The 22,817-nt window shown below is 47.2% G+C and overlaps 1 protein-coding gene across 1 annotated transcript; it reads right to left on the reverse strand.

Annotated features, from left to right (window-relative positions):
- Window positions 1-14,304: 14,304 nt before the first annotated feature.
- On the reverse strand, window positions 14,305-18,565 carry LOC135810268 (uncharacterized). The gene is made up of 2 exons (XM_065323749.1): window positions 18,234-18,565; window positions 14,305-18,113 (listed from the first exon to the last, which is right to left on the reverse strand). The coding sequence occupies exon 2, from the start codon at window positions 18,098-18,100 to the stop codon at window positions 15,152-15,154; it is 2,949 nt and encodes a 982-aa protein (XP_065179821.1). The 5' UTR covers window positions 18,101-18,113; window positions 18,234-18,565; the 3' UTR covers window positions 14,305-15,151.
- Between the last annotated feature and the right edge of the window lie 4,252 nt (window positions 18,566-22,817).

Consider the following 22,817-nt stretch of genomic DNA (forward strand, 5'->3'; position numbering starts at 1 on the left):
CGCCAACGGAGGATGAGGACAAGTCCCAGTCAATTGAGCGGCCCACTGTCAAGCCCAAGCCACTGAAGCTAGAGCCAATCACGAATGACACGTGGAAACTGGTATCAAACGAACCTCACAGAGTGAAGAAAGCCGTAATCTATGTGGGCAATTTGAACTCACATAGCAGTGAAGAAAGTGTCAAGGAATTCACTGAGCAACGCTCTGCAGCAGTAAACAAACCGGTGAAGGTTCACATGTGCAGCATACATACCACAGAAGATGGGAAAGTGTCTGCCCGCTTGATGATCGATGCGACTGACCTTGAAATCGCCACTGCTCCAAACTTTTGGCCTCGCCCACTGTACGCGCGGGTTTGGCGCCACCGTGAGCGTCCGAAGAGGGACACCTTGTCCGGCTCACACAGTGACACTCTCAGTGACGCTCCAAAGGGGGACACCTTGTCCGGCTCACACAGTGACGCTCTCTCCGAGTCCTCCGACACTCAAGCTCAAAGCTCCAATTAGATCCTTTCGGATGCTGCTGACGAACACATTTGGACTACTGAGTAAACTTGGTGACTTTCACCATGCTGTACACGTTCACCAACCTGACATTGCCATTGTCACAGAGAGCAAGCTAACCCCTGAGAAGGCTACTGATTCCAAACTGTCCTTGCCTGGGTACTACTCCCCACTGCGGAAGGATCGAACAGCTCATGGAGGAGGAGTTGCGGTTTGGGTTAAAGCCAGTCTGGCCCTCCGAGAACTCGATGACATCCAGGTCGGTAATAAGGAGCTAATATGGCTGAGTGTCAGAACTGTGGATAAAAAGTCAGTGGCTGTGTGTGCTGCATATCGCTCTGGCTCCTGCCACGACAATGACATCAGTACCCTTGAAGCCATCAGTGCTGGCATTGACCTGGCCCGTAAATCTTGTCAATATGTGGTATTGGTTGGAGATTTTAACGTACACAACGTGGATTGGCTCGGCAGCACCAAGACAACTCATGCAGGTGTGTACACTGAAGACATGTGTGCTTTTCAGTGCTTGGAGCAGCACGTGCATGAGCCCACCAGGGGCCTTAGCCCACTCGACTTAATAATGACTAAACTACCGGGAGATGCGACCGTCAATACCTTAGCACCTCTGGGAAACTCTGACCATGCCTGTGTCCTAGCTGACTTTCATGTAAGCACAGCAGAGGAACCACCAGTGACCAGAACTGTCTGGCGTTACCAACGCGCAGACTGGGACAGACTTCGCCACTTCTTTAGAACAACAGATTGGCAGTCCACTGTCAGTGATGATCCTGATGCAATGTGTATGCACTTGACCCAGAATATTCTGGAAGGAATGCGCCTATACATACCGTCTAAGCAGTTGTGCATGAAACCATCTAACCCCTCTTGGTGGACACCGGAATGCACTGAGTCTGTAGCACAGAAACAAAGAGCATGGAGGAGACCCTGCGCCGACCGGCCAAGTGCCCAGCTGCAAGCCCGTTACAATGTCGCCAAACACTCGGCTAACCATTGCCTGGCAACTGCCAAGCAGGCATTCACAGCAAGCCTGGCGCAGAAGGTAGCCTCTGGGTGTATGGCGTCTGGTGAATGGTGGCGAACCATCAAGAAGGCCTCTGCCCATCAGCCCATCCATACCTACTCTCCGCAGCACCGATGGTACGGAGCACGACACCAACCGCAGCAAAGCAGAGTGCATGGCCGAACACTTCGCCAACAAATGCAGTCTAGGGGCAGACGACCTATCCGCTCCATTTCCTTACGTCCGACCACGTACTGACCGCAACCTCTGCACCGTCCGGTTTCGCGAAACCACAGTCGAGCGAACTCTCCGCCAGCTCAACCCCACCAAGGCCACTGGTCCAGATGGGATACCTGCCCGCGTCTTGAAAGCTTGCTCCGCAGAATTGGCACGGCCGCTTTCAAAACTATTTACATGCTGTCTTCGCTCCGGTATCCAGCCACAACAGTGGAAGGTTGCAAACGTAGTTCCAGTCCACAAGCGCAAGTCTAAATCGTCGCCATCAAACTATCCACCAGTGTCGTTACTGAGCATCCTCTCCAAGGTCATGGAGACCATAGTCAACAGGGCAATGAGCAACTTCATGGAGACCAATCACGTCCTGTCAGAACGGCAATTTGGAGTCCGTCGCGGCCACAGTGCAGCAGACCTGCTGACTGCTCTCCACCATCAGTGGGTGCACACCGCCGGAGATAAAGGAGCTTCTCGAGTGCTGGCCATCGACATTGCTGGAGCATTTGACCGGGTGTCTCACACTGGTGTGTTGCACAAGGCTAGAGTGTATGGCATCTCGGGAGACCTGCATCGGTGGCTCCAAGACTACCTCTGCAACCGCACACTTCAAGTCATCATCTCCGGCCAGACATCAGCCAGACGCCCAGTTAAGGCTGGGGTGCCACCGGGCAGTATCCTGGGTCCCACCCTATTCTTGGTCTACGTCAACGACCTAGAAGACCACCTCCCAATCGGCTCCAACCTTGCCTCATTCGCCGATGACACAACCCTATACGCCGAAATTGCAACGCTCGCTGCTGTTCCGTACAACGCTAGAGTACTCCAGGCTGTTGTCGACCTAGTATCCAGTTGGGGGTCTGATTTTAAAGTGCAGTTCAAGCCAGCCAAATCTCAGGCCCTTACAATTTCCCACCAGCGTCGGGAATGGAACTCCTGTCGAGGAGCAGCCCTCCATCAAAGTACTCGGCGTCACGTTTGATCATCAGCTAAAATTCAGCCAGCATATCCGAACTGTTGTAGTCCGAGCAACACAGAGACTTGCAGCCTTGCGCAAGGCATTTCACTTGCTGACTATTCCTGCCCGGCTTCGAGCCTACAAGGCCTTTGTCCGGCCGGTTATGGAGTACTGCCCAATCGTCTGGATGGGGGCAGCTCCTTCCCACTTGAATCGGCTGGACTGGGTGCAGGAGCGAGCCATCAAGGCAATACATCCGCAATGCTGGCTTCCTAGCCTCGTAATTCGCCGCACCATCGCTGCCCTCTGCCTCCTGTATAAAGCCCTTTGCGATAATTCTCCCGCTCTTCTCTCGAGAATGGCTCCACCCCCGACACACCAACCCAGGACCACACGCCTCACCCGCCAGGCTGTACGACTGTCCACCGCGCATCCCCATCAGTTACAGAATGTTCTTCCTGCCAATTCCCGGAACAATGTGAGCCGAGCCTTTCCCCACTCCGTCATCCCAATTTGGAACCAGCTGCCTACCTCTATCATTCCCCACCCATTTCACCCAAAGAACATCCAAAAGTTCAAGACAGCAGCTTATCACCATCTCCTCAGAACGAACAGGCACTGGGCCACTCATAGCATACGCGAGTAAGAGGGTACAGTGTCCTACCCTGCTTGGACATACATGTAATCTCTCCTCACGGACAGTCTCCTCTTGAATTTAAAAGTCGAACAGCGTTCACATCAATATTCAACTTATTCTTTTGCTCACTGAGCAATACAATCTTTCCATTTTCTTTCTTCTGTTTTCTTTTTCAATTTAATCCTCCCCACCCAATATCCCTTTGGTGCGTCCATGGAGCTATGAAGCCGAGACCTCTGGTCAGCGGAGCTTAATTGGCCCCACCACCACACTCCATCATTCACCCCAGTGTCTGGAGATATCTGGATTTTGTAGAAAAAAAGAAAGAAAAAAACCCATTTTTTCGGGCTGGACCATGTACCAACTCCAGAACCGGCTTTATACATACTACTCACGTAAAAGTATAATTTGCTGTCTTGAGCATCCTGTGAGCATCCTCCACGGCATAATCCAGTCATTTCCCAGCATAATCCGCTTACCTCTACTAGTGTGCAGACGGAACTATGACACTATGTAAAATTACAGGGGTTGTGACTGAGAGGAACATCATGGGGACTCAATTGTCCAAGCCGGTTGTTTTGCGTAGATAATGATAGACAAGAGCAGTGATGTAGGAATGGGATTTGGGATAAAGAAGACCAGCTGTTAGATAGGCCTTGACGGATTATGCCAGCATAATATTTCGCATAATTCCTACCAAAATCCAATAGTCGCATAATTCGAGGCAAATTGCATACGAATCGCATAATTGGACAAATCCGCCTGTTCCCATCAAATTCCATACAGTTGTACATGTTCTACAAGTACAAGTAGATCCACCAGAAAGTCGGCCTTGGCGGATAATGCTCGAGAAGGTGGCAGATTCTGCTTTTTTTGCACCGAAATTGGCAGAACCATACAAACCTTATGGCGGGCAATTCCTCGAATTCTGCTCCATTTCTTTATCCACATACCAAACATGCATGAAACTTACCAGAAAAAGTACCGAATTCTGCCAATTTTTCTGCCGGCATTATCCGCCAAGCCCTACCAGAAAGTCGTAGTTTTACGACTTCCTTGAGAACATGTCCAGTCCACTACAATCAGTGACGGTCGTAGCTTTTTGATTGATTGATTTTTATTTCACGGATCCTCCAGAGGCAAATAGATGCCTATCGAAGGGAGTCTCCTGAGTAAGTATGCTGCATGTACATTATTATTATTATTATTATTATCAACTTTTTGATAGGGCAATCCCCACAGGCCTAAGGCCTTCTTACAGGGTACCCTAAAAAAGTCTCTTAATAAATCATCATGTTCGTTCCAGGAATCGAACCTGCATACATGTAGATACCTTGTGATACGTACTCGGAGGTAGTACATGTACAAGTTACCAGATATTCAAACACGTCAACACATGTACATGTAGGTCGGACGGTGCGTGGACGCCGTTGAACTTTTGCTACTACAGTAAAATGCCCTCTTCAAAAAAATCCCCTTTTCTTTTGCACAGAACCATCATTGTACATTAGCAGCATATGTGAGCATAATGCGGCATAATATGATTACTTTTAGCATAAAAATAGCACGCTTCTGCAATTTTTTGAGCAATGCGAAAAGTATAATTTCACGAAAATATTAGCATAATCCGTCAAGGCCTACTGTGAGACGTTGACGGGTCACTAGAATGATAAAGCACTTTTGTGCTCCCGCACATATTGCCAGGCGTCAGGCGCCCAGTCTCCCTGCCTATCTGTCCCACCATACACAACAACAAAACTGAGCTAAAGTTTTATATAACATAATTATTTGACAAGACGGAGACGGGCAACGGACAAAAAAGGAGACCAGACACAACGAGGGAAACTGGAAACTACAGAAAATGACAAACATCATAGCAGCACATGAGTAGGTGTTGGCGGATAATGCTCGGTAATTTGGGATATAATGCTCTCAGTAATGCTCCACAAAAGGCCATAGAATGCTCCAAATAATGCTGATAATGTCCCACCGGATGGAATATAAACACCTGAACCTTGCGGTATTAGGCTAAGAAAAACGCTATAATATTGCACCCATGCTATGATAAACACATAATACAATATCAGGTTAACATGTACGCTAGGTACATGATTATACTCTTCTTCCCTGACAATGTTGTATGGTATGCCAAGCACACTAACTAATACTTGCCACAGTCGCTTTTGAGCGGCTCATCTGGGACCTCCCGCAGACCCGCACCCGTGTTTCGGCACTGATGGCCACTTCAGTGCTCTGTCCATGAGCTACTCGCGTCCTTTTGGAAACATTTTCAGACTTGGTAATAGCTGTTTTATGAAAGACCGCTTCCTTGCTATCGCGGCAGGATCTGCAGTGTCCAACTTGACGACGTCACTATCATCAGAGGACTCCGCCAAAAGCTCATCTGGAGAAAGCCCAGCTTCCTCCCAATCTCAAGAACGGCGTCGCGGCGAGTCAGCCATCAGCGTTGACTGCTAGTTGGCTGGTCTTACACAATGGTCAATGTCCGGTAAAAGTCCAGCGTTCCTCTTCGACAAAGACATGGACTCTTAATCTTGCTTCGATGAAGAATGTTTTTTGTAACATTGTGGACGGTAACCGGGTAAGGTCTGGAATGTGTGCGTGTGCGCACCTCCACCGGTCCATGCCGGCTCACATTTGTTTCGTTGGTTCGGCGTTTTTACCTGGATCTTCAAAAAGTAGTTAGTTGCTGGCCGAAGATAGACTTCCGGGACCGGAAGTTTCTGCGAGAGTTTCCACACTGTCCCGGACCACAGCCAGCTAGCAATACTGCATGCATCTAGCCTGACACTGCTTGTCACGATCTGTTTGGTACGATGCATGATATGGGCACGGAGGTCTTTCGCTAATACATCGTAATAAATGTTGCCAATCAAAGACCAACGCTATAGCCGATATGAATCTGTACATGGCGATGTTTGTAGATCTACTATGCAGTCATGTAGAACGTCGTATAATGCCATTTTTGGCTTCGTAATGCTGTATAATGCTCGTAATGCTCCGAGTGGTGTATAATGCTCGATATAATGCCGGCATTATCCGCCAACACCTACACATGAGCATGCACGCAAACAAAACAAAACAAAACACATGACAATAATGTAACTGTTCCATGGTGCATGCACAAACTGGATGTGAAACCCAAACCGTCCAACTGGCGTAAAAGGAGAGCGCAAAACAAAACACATTATACCAAAGGACCACAACAAAATTGAGCCATGAAACGTCCGTCATTCCAATAAAAACGATATGTAACAAGTGCTTTACACAAAGCATTTACATCTGTTCCTTTCAATCCAGTGCAGCAGATAATAAAACTCACAGATATTAGAGGTTGATTCATCACGTATCCAGCATTACTCTATATACACACAGGCATAATTACTATTCTCTGCGTTCAGTGGTGCATTTGAGAATACTTACATATGTTGGAGGTTTGGTAGACCAGAGAACACACCGTCACTTAAATTCTGGATCTGATTACCGGATAAAAATCTACAAACGACAAAGCACAAAGACAATACGGAGGATTAGCAAGACGAAATTCGTGTTCGCGTTCGCAAACATTTTTCAGTTCGCGAACCGGATTGCGAACTTTCGCATTTTCGTTCGGAAAAGTAGTCGGAACACGAATCGTGGATTCGTGTCAGGGCAGTCATAACTATTTACCACGCTGTACTGCCTACGTCGTGTCAACATCATGCATGTGCGAATTAGGTTTGCTAATCCTTCTCATAACGGGAATTCCGTCACTGAGTTCAACTTTCGTTGGAGAGCGAACGCGAACGCGAATTTCGTCTTGCTAATCCTCCGTAGTGTTGCTCTTGCTATGTTCCGGGTAGTGCACAAAACACCGAGTCTAGGATGTTGTAGTTCTAATCTTAAAGGCGAATCATGACCTTTTTTCAGAAATAACCTAGACTCCTAACCACAACATGATTCGTATGCAACCGGGTTAGGTTATAAAGTTCACATACACCACTGTAATAATTATAGTCTCCGGCATTATTCCGCTATTGTCAAGGAAGAGGTTAGTTGCAAAGCTAAGAAAACCCAATTAATTTTCTAACGATGCATTGTTTGGCACTGCAGACACACAGTTCACATACACCACTGTTAATTTCTAATGGTGCATTGTTTGACAATGCAGACAAATAACTGGCCGCCGAAGAATGAACAATATACTGGCTTGAATTGTTACAAATTGCGTGAGAACTACATATGACAGTATACCTAAACTGGGAATTCCCAAGGGATTCATAGTCTTTGGCGCATCATGGCGTTAGAAAATGTATAAAAATCCTCTGTCTTCTATATTATTATTATTTTTATTGTAAGCACGTACGCGTTGCCGGGGCCCCCATTGGATGGAGGTTGCCCAGGTTCGCATGTGCAAAACCGATTATGCCAACGCCTCATGACGAAAACATAGAGAAAGAAACAAATCGTGGGGAAACGAAACAAGAACAGTATTCGTACAAGCAGAAAGGAAGCTAAACGATAACAAACAAAAACTTAACAATAACTAAACAAAAATATTCAACGAAGGAGAAATTGAACGGCGGACAGGCTACATGAATTTGAAAACACAAGAGCATGGAATGAGTCGAAGGAAGGACGTGAAAGGAGAAGACTAGGGGAAGGGTACACTTAGGTAGAATAAGACGCGATTGGGAGGTGAACAAAAGAGAAACTGGAAAAAGAACCAGCATACACAGATGACAAATCCCGACCGAAGAAGAAGCAAAGAAAACAAAACAGTGAGGACATTGCAAGCTGACCTGCGAGGAATTCAGTGATGGTGGGAGAGCTGGCTGGTGGTGGTGGTCCAGACTCCTTGGCCTGCTCAACTGGCTCTGATGGAAAGTCAACCTTTAGCAACGATTCCGGGCCCTCCATGACAAATCCAAATCAGTGTCCAAATCCACCCGCGTCAATTCGCATCAGTGTTGTCCACCCGCGTCAAATCATCCGTAGGAGCCAGCCTGGAATCGAGATTCGAGGAGCTGGAGCTAGCTGCAGTCCATTCCACAGCGAAGGTCTGCCAGTTTGATAAAAACTGTCTCTTTCCTAAGAGACAGAGGGAAAGCGTTACCTTCTCCAACCAAACAAAGGTCTTCGTTATGGTTCGTTTAATTAATGTTTCGTTATGTTGACACCCCCCCCCCTTTTTGGTTATATCGAGGAAGAAATGGGGCAGAAATAAATTAAGTGCGTGCCATAAGGTTTCAAGGTTCTGGAAATGTCAATGCTTTTCGAAAAGAATCAGTCATTGTTTTTGAGAATTATCCGCAATGGGCGAATGCTTCATGGCTTCAATTATTAATCTAAAGGGCATATCATCTTCGTTCTGGCCTTCCTAAAACTTCAGAACATTTGAAAGTTATAGAGGGATACATGATTTTACATTCGCCACTGTAATGCAGTTCTGAACATGTAGAAAGAATTTGATGCTCCTTTTACTGTGCGCTGACGAATGCGCAGGAGGTGTGGTGAAACCACAAGTTCTTGAGAGTGAAAGGCCTTCTCGCTTGTGACATTGTGTTCGTTTCAATGCAGTTGTATCCCGACTCCGCCGTACCGCTGACGTTTACGACGTGGTATACTCTACAGACGCTATGTGCGGTTGGCTGTGTGCGCTGTAGTTGTATGTTGTATGTGTATGCTTTTCTCATATACGCTGTCATTTTCACGCTATAACTACCTGGTGGTTTTAGTGTTAGTTTCATTCATTCATTCATTCATTGTTTTTTATTAGTCGATGGAAGTGAAATAAACTGTTGAGAATAAATAGTTGTCCTCGTGCCGTGTGGGGTCGTTCGTTCCTGACACTTTAGATAACCAGAGGGTTCACCACATTTGGCGATCACGCCAGGATACGAAGCGAGCATGGCACGGGAACTATGGATCATTGAAGCCAGCTTTATCGCTAGCGGAATTCGGTATGGATTTGAAGGCGATAGGTTGAGAGAATACGTGGAGAAGAGGCTCCGACAGAGCGAGGAGTTTGAAGAGCGCAGTGCTAGACGGCAAGAGGGTGCGCTCCGCACAGAGTTTGACGAAAAGCTCAAGAACTTGAAGAAGATGAACGAGCGCATCGCCAGCAGTAAATAGGAGGGAGCAAAGCGAGATTTGCTTGCCTCACGCGAAAGGACGCCGGACAAGGCGTGGAAGACTTTGCTTACAGACAGGCAGCGGTCAGAGGAGTATGTGAAGCCAGTGGGAGGATCAGACCCAAGGCCCACTGCGTCAATGTAGTGCATGGCGACATCGGTTGGAGACGCTCAGAAGCAGCTGGAGTCTCCGCCGAAGGACGTAGAAGCACAAGAGTTAGAGGCGCAAGACGTAGAGGCGCAAGACGTAGAGGCGCAGGACGTAGAGGCGCAAGACATAGAAGCGCAAGACGTAGAAGCGCAAGACGTAGAAGCGCAAGACGTAGAGACGCAAGACGTAGAAGCGCAAGGACGTAGAATTGCAAGGCGTAGAAGCTGAGGAAATGAGGGCGATACTGGTTAGCACGGAAGAAGTAAGCGGCGAGACTGTGTGGAACACGGAGATTGAATGTAGGTTGTCTGGTCCAGCGTCCGCCCCATGTCGAAGTGGATCGATGACTGTGTTGTGTGCGACAGTCCACAGCGGCAAGCTTCACGAAATCGAGTTGGCCGAAGTGGTGGGCATTAGTGATATTCTACCGTGGCCACCACTGCAGCAGCCGATGACGCGTAGTAAGCCCCAAATCGTTTGACTTGAGAGTTGTTGTACGGCTTTGAGAAGCCCTTTGGTGGGGAGAATGTTGTGAAACCACAATATCTCGAGAGTGAAAGGCCTTCTCGCTTGTGACATTGTGTTCGTTTCAATGCGGGTGTATCCTGACTCCGCCGTACCGCTGATGTTTACGACGTGGTATACGCTACAGGCGCTATGTGCGGTTTGCTGTGTGCGCTGTAGTTGTATGTTGTATGTGTATGCTTTTCTCATATACGCTGTCATTTTCACGCTATAGCTACCTGGTGGTTTTAGTGTAGTTTCATTCGTTCATTCCTTCATTGTTCATTATTAGTCGATGGAAGTTAAATACTGTATAGCGGGAAATTTTCGGACGGAATTTATTTTCGTACGATTTCGTACACGGCCTCTTTTGTACTAAAATTAGTTCCGTACTAAAATTTGTTCATGTGAAATTATGTACACTATACATGGGTACTGCTTGCGAACACGTGCATTTAGCATGCAGCGCTGTACGAAAATAAAACCCGGACGAAAGGTCGAAATTCGGCTTTGTCCGAAAATATTTCCGTCCGAAAATTTCCTGCTATACAGTATACTTTGAAACTCGGGTATTGAGCCAATAATAAAAGTAGAAAGGAAAAGGACATAATTATGGAAACGAGTTAAGAGTAACTCTCCACCACTGTAACTAGATACTATATACAGTCAGAAAGTGCAACAACTAGGCACAAAACTGACAAGAGTACTGAGGCATTCGACGTCCTGACACCTACCCCCCCTTTGCCTTCCCCTATTTGGTCTTTCCATAACCTTGAACCTTCCAAGTTGGAAGGCTGTCGGTTAGCGCTACGGAGATGTGTTGAAGCTAGGTGTCAGGACGTCGAATGCCTCAGTACTCTTGTCAGTTTTGTGCCTAGTTGTTGCACTTTCTGACTGTATATAGTATCTAGTTACAGTGGTGGAGAGTTACTCTTAACTCGTTTCCATAATTATGTCCTTTTCCTTTCTACTTATACAGTATACTGTTGAGAATAAATAGTTGTCCTTGTGCCGTGTGGGGTCGTTCGTTCCTGACACTTTAGAGAACGAGAGGGTTCACAACAGGAGGAGAATGGAAAACAAAGGTCAAACAAAACGACAACAGGAAAGACGCAAAGAAACCACAAAGAACAAGCAGTAATAAAGCGAATACAAATCCATATTGGCCAACCACCAAATTCTCTCTACCTTGACAAGACATGAAGAATCCCTGGATGGCTCGAAAAAAAACGTTCGACGGCATAGACTGCAGGTCTGCGTACAGCACGGTTCGACTCTGCAGTGAAGTTCGATCAGTCGGAACCCGCGCCTGCCAGTGCAGATCTTGCAGGCTATGCTGATCAGGTCTTGAAAGTGTCGTGCGCAGTTTGAAGTGCGAGTGGGCACCTTAATTTTTGGAAGAAGAAAGAACGGGGCATTCGAGGTGAATCAATGGAGCGTAATGGAGCGTTCAGGAACATTCTGTATCAGACAAATATGTGACTTTAATGGGAGTTTGTTTCAAATCAAGCAGAACAATATCAAGCCTTCGGTGCTCGATGAAGCGATCGCACCAGATGGTGAAACCCCGCCGAATCTTGAACTTCTGGTCCTGCGGAGAGATGAAGTATCTCTAGCTTCAGGCACGTTACCCGCGGGTGCATAATGCTCTTGGACCGATCACAGTAGTGCTTGTAGTACTCGTCTTCACAAGGTATCCCATGTTCACGCAGAGGCCAGCCGATTATGACGCTCCAAGTAATCCCGTCCAGCGACCTTTGAACACTCGCATAGGATATGGGCAACCGACTCGCCTGCCTTCCTACACATTCGAGACAGGCGGCTTCCGCCCTGATTGAAGATTTGGGCCTTGAGCAGGTTAGTTGCCAAGGCCTGGTATTGTGTCGCGATGATCAGGCTCTCTGTGATCTTCTTGAGACCAGCCGTGATCTCCTTGAGAACAGACTTTGTCGGCCAACTCCAGGGTTTCTGCTTGGCGGACAAACTACCCATGCAAGTGTTTCTGGGTCCACGCCAAGATAGGTTCTTTTTGGAGCCGCACTTCACCACATGTGAGATGTCCGGTGGGGCAACCAGATGTTGCCACAGAAAGGGTACAGCAAGCTTCATGAGTTCAGCATCTGAATGAAGCACATAACGCTGCAAATTGCTTTTCTCCATGGGGACAACATCATGGATACTTTGCAAACCACGTCCACCCTCCTTGCGACTGACGTACTTACGGGCTATATCAGCGCGTGGATCAAGAGCTCCATGCATAGTCATAAGCTTGCGCGTTCTTCGGTCAGCAGATTGCAACTCGTCCTGCGTCCATGCCAAGATACCAGCACTTTACCATATCAAAGCTACAGGCCAGGTGTTGATGGCTGTGATGATGTTGTGACCGTTTAGAGCGGAAAGTAGTAGTCGTATGAGGCAGATGACCAACAGCAGTGGGGATATGGAGTCCCCTTGGAAAATCCCATGCTGAATGGCCGACGATCTCCAGTTGTTGGTGCCGTTCCAACGGTTAACCTTCCACTGAGCCATGCTAACAGTCATAGGTCTGCGTACGGATTCTTGTATGCCAAACATTTCCTTTATTAATATTAACTTGTTTTGAGGGAAAGAGACAAACGAGAAGACGTTGTATTTCTCGCCCGCCGAGCGCAGCGACATAGGCGAGAAATTATTTCTCGCGAAATATTTTCAGTTGCAAATATGCCATCCGGTGTGTTCTTTATTGTCGCTTCTTTTCCTGACTTCTTCAGTCAATTTTGAGTCTCACCAGTGTCCCTGCCATCCCACTCTTCATTTTTGTGCATATTATCATTGCTTTTTATCACTGTTTTCCATGATGTGCTTGCCATGCCTACATGATGGCTTATCGCCATTGGAGACCCGCTTTTTTCCCTCATAACTGCATCCGTCGGTGCGAGGGTTTTTTTCCCGACTGGCTCGGTCCAGGACAATTAATCTGACAGTCTCAAGTGGTTCTGCATCATGGCCTATTTCTGCTATCCACACGCCTATTCTATCCGAGACACTCTGTTCTCAGTCCTTGCGTCTGTAGTATCCCTGCCCGACCAATACGGAAGTAGTACGGAACTAATACGGAGCTTTGCCTGGTGTATATTTATTGTATCTCTGTATGTAAGCGTACGGCGTCTGCTGTATTAAAGCGCCTGCGCATTTCTGTTTTAATTAGATTAGATTAGATAGCAACGAAAGCTAACTCGAAGAAGAAGTAGTCAACCTCTAGGTAAGCACCGGAGAGAAAGTTATTTATTTTGCCGCTTCTTCTTTCACTAATAATTATATAGAATTAAGTAGAATAAAACTAATTCTTGTTGATTTCACCGCGCCTACCACTCGGCTACCAGTTACACTTCCATATGTCACTCGTTATCCGGTTCACACCTGGTTGTGGCCAACTACCCTTCACTTTGTGTGTTGTCGCTATGGCTGTCTATGTCTCTGTGTATGCCAGTATATGTGGAGCGATAACATATATGACATCAGACACCGGACTCTACATATATCATGACATCAGACACTGGACTCTACGACACAAGAACCAAATACAACAACGTGCGTAAATGATAGTCGAACGGAAATTCGCAACATTAGGGCTATCCCCGGAAGTCATGGTTCCACGCCGGCCATATTGAATGTCACACAGAGTGGATTTACCTACTGCATGAATCTCGCCTCTCATCTACGGTTCTGTTCCATGCTACTTGACATAACCAAAGGATCGCACGACCAAAAGTAGGGAGTTTAGGTGGTTTTACTTGGGAGAGATTTAAGTACAAAGGTCTGTTTTATCTGAAAGACCAACATATTACAAGACTGCAGAGAAAATTTCAGGTCAAAATTCCAAGGGATACCAAAGTTATGGTCTTTTGAAGTTCCGTGCTATTCACACTATACGTGCATAGTCTTTACATTGAGGATATGGCACATGCACTGTTTTCGGCCGTCCATAGCAACCAGCATGGCAACGGGAAAAAAAGCTCAGATTGCTTAGATTTTCTAGTTGCTTGATTGCCCCCCTCCACAAAACCTAGGGTTACCGTCAAAATTCAAATTTAACGGCCAAATTTTAAATATGGGCCTTAGCAACCACCATAGCAACCAAGCGATTAATGCAAGAAGTCCACTAGAAAGCAACATACTTGGAGTACTAAAGACCACAGATCGACAAATAGTAATACAGCAACGGGACAACAGTGCCAACACATGCTGCAGGCTACAAAGCACTTCAGTTCACCAATGCATGGCAGTGCAACCAAAAATTCTACAAGAGAGAGAGAGAGCGAGTATGCGCCGGCCATCAACATTGACAGGAAAACGCAAAGCAACATGGTCCAATTCAACACCAGCAAAAAGCACAGTGGAACAAGTAGGGTGTCAAAGTGAAGACCTGGGCTTGCTGGGAACAGGGCACTCAGCGGAAGCAAAGAAAACTAAAGCAATATTAAATAGACCAATGATATTCACAATCACCGCACGCATGACTAAAAGGCGGAGTCGCACAACATGAGCATTGTGTAGGCGCACCAAGATCATCGTCATAATCAACACACACACACACACACACACACACACACACACACACACACACACACACACACACACACACACACACACACACACACACACACACTTGTACTTGTACTTGCTCACTGCCAAAACTGGTCACGTGGGTCTCCCCGGGAGAGGGGAGAGAGACTCAAAAGGAATCTTGGAAAGATGACTCAATTGGCCATTGAACCACCCAACGGCCGACACCCCCTGAAATCCCCAAACTAGGGTGGACTTGAAATGATCCCACTTATGGGCTCACCACACCTCAGTAAGTGGGTGAGGACAAGGTGCAGAAAAAGGATTGACGGCATCAGGGTATCCGTCCCGGGATCCAACTGCAGGCACACACACACACACACACACACACACAGAAGAATAAATAATTGTTATTGACTGTACAAATGTATAAACAGACGGAGTAGGCAGGTTCCTTCAACAGCAGGTCACTGGTTGGCAGTGGACGAGCTCGCTTCAGTGGCACTGCCTCCAGGTGTGGTGCTTTCACCTATCAGCTTCTTCAGGTTACTGACGAGTGTTGGAATCGGCAGGACACGGCCACCACTACTCAGGTAGAACAGCTCTTTCGCCGAATTCTGCCCAATAACAAACTTCCGGAACTGGAGCTGGGCCCGCAAGGCATCCCTCTGGCGAGTGACTGATGTCAACTTGGCCAGTTCCTCCTCGATGTTGGTCGTGCCTGTCCACAGCGTGTATGGCTCAATGGCCTTCGTCAATTGTTCCTGGCGAGCAATGTCAGCCTGGCGCTTAGCCTCCTTCTCCTTCTGTTTGCGCTTCAGCTCCGCCAGACGATGTTGCTGGATGGCTAGCCTTCTGTCCTTAAACTGCTGGCGAGCAGCTGGGGCAGTTGACCGAGCAACTTCCACTAGCCGGGCATGTTCAGATGGTGGCAGAGATCGGAGCCAATCGGTTGTTTCATTGTTGGCAAACATGATCATACCCTCCAATGCCACCGTTGCCGCATTCGGTTTCTCACGTTTCAGGCGATCCAGCTGGGCGAAATCTCGCTCGCTAATGGCATTAGTCTTCTGTACCGAAGCAGTTTCAGTGGCAAGTGTTGGCGCATGATGGTACTTCCCACCCGGTAGATGATCCGCCAGTAGTCGTGTTGTGAATGCTGCCAGGGTAGAACACAGGTACGCTAGAATCTCCAGAGTGAGGGCATCAGAAACCTCCGATGGCTCGACAAGCGCGGTGTAGACATCACAGACGACGGACACTTTGGCGTCGGAGAATGGCCGAGCACTGCCATCTAACAGGTTGCTTGCGTCAGTAGACCACTTCAGGAGATTGCTGTTCAGCTCAGTGTAGTACTTGCTGACCTCGAGAATTGACACCTTCGGGTCTTCCAGCAGGCACCACAACGGACCAATGACCAGCTTCGACAGCAGACCAAGCGCTCTAGCACCAGCCACAAACTCTGCCACACCCAAATCAGCCTTCACGGCACGTAACAACTGGTTATCCCTCACAGTTACCTCCGTGAGAAAATGCAACATTTTTTCATGGAGGTAATACACACCAGCACCATTCCTGAACACCACATATGACCTGTTTCCTCTATACTCCTCCAGGGGCAATTTGGTGTTGGTTTCTGACAGAAACGCGTGAAAGTCAGCCACACAACCAGCAGCCTCATCGCCATGCCTTTCAAATGCCTTCGAAGCTGAATAGATGAGCCGTGCAACGCCACCATTCCCTTGCCACGTGCCATGGAGAAGTTCAGCACCAACTCGGACATCTTTCCCAAAGTGTGCAACCTCCCACAATTTCAGAGCAGCTGTGCAGCTATCGGCCAAGCCAACAATATAGTGCATACCACAATAAAAATTGTTGACCCTTCCCATGGTAGCCTGCTCATCTTCACTGAGTTCTTCCCAACCATCCACAACATCAGGCAAGATGTCCTTGCGGTATTCCTCCAATAGAACATTGTATGACTTCTGAACTACGCACCTGTCACTCATTGTATTCTTCATGTTCTTTACAATGTGCTTTGCTACATCGGTCTGGCCTGAAGCAGATGCTACACTGTCAATGTCACCCAGAACTTGCTTGAACATTTCAAACACATGCTTGGCTGTACCATTTTTCATTTCAACCATACCCAGGCTGTATGCTTTTTCATTGGTTGCCAGCTGGAAGCTCTGAAAGCTGGTACCCTGCTTCGACGTGCCATCACTGTGGCTGGTTGTGAACTGAGCATCAGAAGCGGTACTAGCTACATGCAACTGTGAAATTTGCCGTAACTCTACCAACATCTTGGAGGCAGTAGCTGCAGATGGAACTTCCGAAATTCCCACATTTGCTAAGCGCAAAACTGAACGTATCACAGACCCAAGATTCCACACACCCACGTTCTTTGCAAGGAGGTCATAGCAGCACTGACGCACCTCTGGTGTGTATTCACCATCCACCTTCGCTGTAATGTGCTGGCACTGCTGCATGGACCGTTCCACATCTAACTCAGCCTGTAATGCACTCACTGTTCTCTTTAGTTCCTTCTCCCTTTGCCCACAAGCAAGAAGCTCTTCTGTCACGTCACTCACGGCAGAACTTGTGCTGGAGCTCTTAGATTTCTCGTATGAAACTCTGCAGTACACATTGTTGAGCTTACGCCTGAGGGTTTCGACTGTTTCTAATGCACTGCCCAACTGCTCTTCCAAATCTTCCTTGCTCTCCTCCTCCTCCTCCACTCTTTCACCAAGCCTGGCCAACTGTTCATCATACTTGATCAACTGGTCATCTCGGCGGCGTAATTTCTTCCCAAGATTCCGAATTTTGCTTTGTGAAGCATGCAACCTATCCTGCAACTGCAAGGTAACTGAGTCTTCAGTTTGCATTGCATCCACTGCATGTCCTTCACCCTGTGCTTCAGAACATATCTCACTGCCACTGGTATTTCGGTCAACATCACCCATTCCATCTTCACTACTAGTAGTACCACCACTACACGCATGCACAGATGTAGTGCCAGAATAATGCTCTGGTCGTGTTTGGCTTTGACTTTTTTGAGGGTATGCAAATTCCTCACTGCAGAGTGTGGACAGAGACTTGTGATCGGATGCTTTGAGCAGCTTGGTTCTGGCTGCCTGAAGCCGTCTCACCTTGGCAGTGAGGGCGTTCGCAGTACAGGACAGCAACGTTTCCTCGACCGTTGAGAGCCAGGTATGGAGGGCTGACCACGGCAGTTTCTTGCTGGTCATGAACGCTGCAAGCTCAAGTACCAAGCCATTGGACACGGGTGTATTTTTGTCACCCCTCAGCCTTTTGGAGCGACGACGGCCTCCATCGAACTCACTTGTAGCAGCGTCCAACAGCAGTTGCGTCGTAAGGCCAGCTTCTCGGCAGTACTCGCCAGGGAAATCCTCCATTACGGCAATACACCTATGCAGACGAACAATGCAAATTTCAAATTTTTGAATTTTTGTACACAGGTAGATACGAAAGAAGAAATTGCAAAACTGCTCAAATCGGCTACACACTACGCTACCCAAGTGAACGTACCTTCATGAAGTCGACGACGTAGAAGACGATGGCCACAGTTTACAAGGCGTACACCACAGCTAACTGCTTCAAACAGGAGAATATCATGCAACGTAAAACTGAACCACACCACCACTCTGAAACGAAATGGGCTACGGAAACAGGACTTGGACTGTGAAGAAGCTGTCGAACAGCTGCACGCGAACGCGTTGAACTGAGCACTGCCATTTTACGCAGGAAGGTGCATGCGCTGAGCAATCACGCGTGGCTTGACGTGTGCCATCACGCAATACGAAAATACGTGGAGTCGCGGTGTGGATGAATCACTGTCAAAAATCACGTGACTGAACACCCTACCAAAAGGTTGACACTTGCCACATCATGTCCACATTCCTTTTTAACAGCGAAAGTATGTTTAGCCCACCTTTCAAGGGCATTATTGATTAGTCACGAAGGAAACTGTCTGTTTATCTATTTCATTTCGAATTACATTGTCAATTCGCTCTAGATAATCGGTGAGATTATTCTTCTCAAAGTTTAATGATGGTGCCAGTCCTTCTTCTTTCCCTTCGTGGACCGTTCATGTATCGACTTTGCTGTTAGGACAATAAAGTGAGTAATAACTTCATGTTCTCCGTTAAGTCAAAATTTGAAATTGAGTAATAACTTCATGTATTGACAGTACTATTGTTTTGCAAGCGCACATAAGTGTTCTTGTTCTGTATTATGCAAGGGCATGTGATGTCTGTGGCAACTATTGATTGTGTGTCACTTCTTATGATAACAACAAATGATGAGGTCGCAGAAGGAGTTTTACAAACCACCAGTTCTCAAGTGGGAAAGGCCTTCGCATCTATGGCACTGTATTCTTTGCAATATTGCATCTCGACTCCGCCGTACCGCTGAGGTTTGCTGCAAGGCATACGTTGCGCTGTGTTCCGTTTTTACTGTATACACTGTTATGTCATGTTTCATATGCGTATGCTTTTCTGATATACGCTGTCATTTGCATGCTATAAATAGCTTGTGATATTAGTGTTAGTTTATTATATTCGATCAAGTGAATAATACTGTGGAAGAGAAAATAGTTGTCCTCGTGCCCTGTGCTTTTTCGTTCCTGACTTTTAGCGAATCAGAAGGGTTCACAACATTTTGCGACCACGCCAGGATTGAAACGCGCATGGCAGAGGCACTAGGTAAGTTGGAGGCCATCTTCATCGCCTATGTAATTCGGTTAGGATTCGAAGGCGAAAAGTTGTAGGAACATGACTGTAGAGCAGAGGCTCCGACAGTGCGAGGAGCGTGAGGAGCGCAGTGCCAGATGGCAAGAGGAGGCGCTCAGCACCGAGTTTGAAAAAAATCTCAAAGAGATTAACGAGAACTTCGCCAAGGCGTATGAGGGTGATGGTGAAGCCGCCAGTGCGAGTGCGATTGGAGGTACAGCGGAAGCTCACAGTCACAGACGTGGGCGTAAACCGTTGATGAAAACCCACTCATATGTTTTGGGACGCAGCCACTGGAGCGTTATTTTGGCCTGTTTGAGGACATCTGTTCCAAGAACGAGTTCGAAGAAAGCGAATGGCTGCTGCGATTGAGTATCGCGCTAGCGGGTAGCACAGTGGAGAGGATCTATATTTGCTGCAATAACTACGAGGAAGCAAAGCAAGACTTGCTTGCCTCGCTCGGGAAGGCGCCAGACAAATTAAAGTGTGAAAGACGTTGCTGACAGGCAAGCAGCAGTCAGAGGAGTCTTTTCACTAATACGTTGTGCGTGTTTGTCGAGAGGTAGAGGTGTGGGCCACACTCGCTATGACGGAAGATAACGAGGTGGACACCAAGTATAACGCCAATACATTATTATTATTATTATTATTATTATTTGAATAAACGGCGAGGAGACAACAATTTGATAACCGCAATCAGTAATACAAGCGGGATTCACATTTGTGTGCACTTTATTCATTCAATGTAAAACTTTGGAGACAATGTGCAATAAAACGATGAAAATGTGAAAAAATGGTGTAGAGAAAATGAGGATTCAAACAAGTTTTCGTACAACACTCATCAAGAATCTTCGTTGTACTAAAGGACAATGGAAACAAAATTGAACTATTATAGAAAATTTTAGTTAGAGAAATAACACAAAGAACAACAGCAGTGAAGTTTACAAGTGTGAATTTTATCAATGAAAGCGAGAGTAATAACGAATGCGTGTACTAACACTAAACTTGCAACTGAAAAATGAACAAAGGAGAGAAGGGGGACAAAGTGATAACAAATAACAGCAGTACATTACACCTAGAAAATTAACGGCCAAGCTTGGCCGCACAAAACATGACACTTTACTTGAACAATTTCAACCCAATTATGCTATCCTTCTGTACACACAAACTAGGCTTATACAGACGCTGACAGATGGCTTCCAAAACTTTTAACTGTAGTCCATAACCATGACGACCACGGCATAATACAATGAAAGAAGAGTCGGAATACGAATTGCAACAATCAGAACTAGCCAACAGCTGATTGTACACTGAAGACTTGCTACCACGAAACCTACGCACAACACTAACATTCTCACCGGCACTCTCACAATCACTACAATCGTCGCTCTCCGACTCATTGCTCCCTTCGCGGTCCGTCCCATCATCCGCTTCTTCTCCGCTCTCTCTGTTATCCCGCCTGACTTGGTGAATTGAATGGGACTCGGCCGGCACCCTGCTGTCACGTCCCTCCTTGCGCCCTTGTCCGTTGAGTGCATAGCATCTGTTGTAATTGGCTGTTGATCGTCTTGGTCTTTCAATAGTGGGCTGAGATGGAAGATTAGTTGTGGTTCCTGTATATTGCATTGTTGGTGATGGCGTGGAAGCTGCTAATACGCAAGGTGGGTCATTTTGAGTTGGCAATTGTAGTGTTATTGCCATTGTCGATGTTGCTCGCGGTTTGTCACTGGCAAGCTCCACCGCCGCAAGAGCCGACGGCGGACGATCAGGAGATAGCAGTGGGACCGGGACCGCAAGCGGCACCACCCCACCCAAAGCCGCCGGGGCACTGACGAAGGAACCACCGACGGCAGGAGCAAAGGCGGCGACGCAAGCCGGCCCGATAGGTCACCACGCCCACCCTCCTCCACCACCGCCACCAGCGACGGCGGAGCAAGCACAGTCTGTGAACCAGGATCCACAAGTTGTGTAGGTAACGGTTGTTTTCTGGGTCGCCCTCGCTTCGGTCTTTGTTGTTGTGCGCAAGGTGGAAGTATGTGACGTGGTGTAGTAGTAGTAGTAGTAGTAGTATTTATTATTTTACTAGGGCAATCCCCACAGACTGTGAGTCTTTTTACAGGGTACCCTAGTGTGTGTTGTTTGATGCGTGCGTTTAGGTGCTGAACAGTCCTACCAACATACCGACTAGCGCATTGTCGATATTCAAAGTTGTAAATAAGATGACTAAGGTGAAGGTCTGGTAGGACATCCTTACGCACCGATAACGCACGCACCGTCGTTAAGACGGCCACAAAGTGTACTGCATAGTATGTTCGACGAACAGCAGACTTGATGGCACTACAAATTTTAGTCGACTCCTGTCCTTTCCAAGGCAAACATAAATAGACGGGACAACGAGCAGGACCAAACACAGGCCTTAGTAGTTTGTTCGACTTTCAACAACTTCTGCAACACCAGCTCAGGGTACCCGTTCTTAACGAAAACTGACCGGAGTAAGTCAAGCTCCTCCTGCAGCTTACAGGACGAACAAATACGCTTCGCACGATCTACAAGGTTACGCACTAAGTACAGGTTCCTGCACGAGTATGAGGGCAGTACCGCGGAATCCAGCCCGCGCCGCGATAGCGGCAAGGGTTGGATGAGCAGCGGTACTGACCGAGTATGAGTGACTGGAACGTGTTTCCCGTGTGCACCCAAGTCCCAAGCCAAGGAGATCACTCACAATCTTTGACGTTTGAGTTTACATGAACCATTCTGTGACTCGACTCGAGTCCTGTATGACTGCTGTGACTCTGTGTGAGCTGAGTGAGAGTGACTTCGACAACCGTACACGGACTACAATACATGACTTTTGCATGTATTTTCAGATCACAGAAGCTTGTCATTGAAATGGTAGACTCATGAGTGGATTTTGTCCACTGCCCGTCGTCAAGTGACGACGGGCAGTGGATTCTGTCCACTGCCCGTCGTCACTTGACGACGGGCAGTGGAACTAGTTCCATCACCATTCATCAGGCAGGATCGCGCTTTCCAGCCCGCGTAATTTGATCTGTCATTGGTCGACTCCAAGGCGACAGTCATGTGACATGCGGGAAGTTTACTTTATATTGAGACGAACAATAAGAGTCAAGTACAATGTACTGACTAGTAAACGTCGGCTTACGATAAACGGTTGTCAGAACGTCACTACTTGATTTTTCCACCAGCGCATCAAGAAATGACAACTTGTTGGACTGTTCATGCTCACATGTGAAACGAAGGGCAGGGTGAATACTATTTAACACATCAAGAAACTCGTTACTACGCTCCTCATTATCAAAATATGTGAATGAGTCGTCCACGAAACGTACATAAAGGTCAGGCCACAATGAATCATCAATTT

This window comes from Sycon ciliatum, chromosome 2 (assembly GCF_964019385.1).
Source record: "Sycon ciliatum chromosome 2, ocSycCili1.1, whole genome shotgun sequence".
NCBI classification, from domain to species: domain Eukaryota; kingdom Metazoa; phylum Porifera; class Calcarea; order Leucosolenida; family Sycettidae; genus Sycon; species Sycon ciliatum.

Coding starts and splice junctions, on each gene's coding strand:
- LOC135810268 (XM_065323749.1), bottom strand. CDS start 18,100: ATGGAGGATTTCCCTGGCGAGTACTGCCGAGAAGCTGGCCTTACGACG.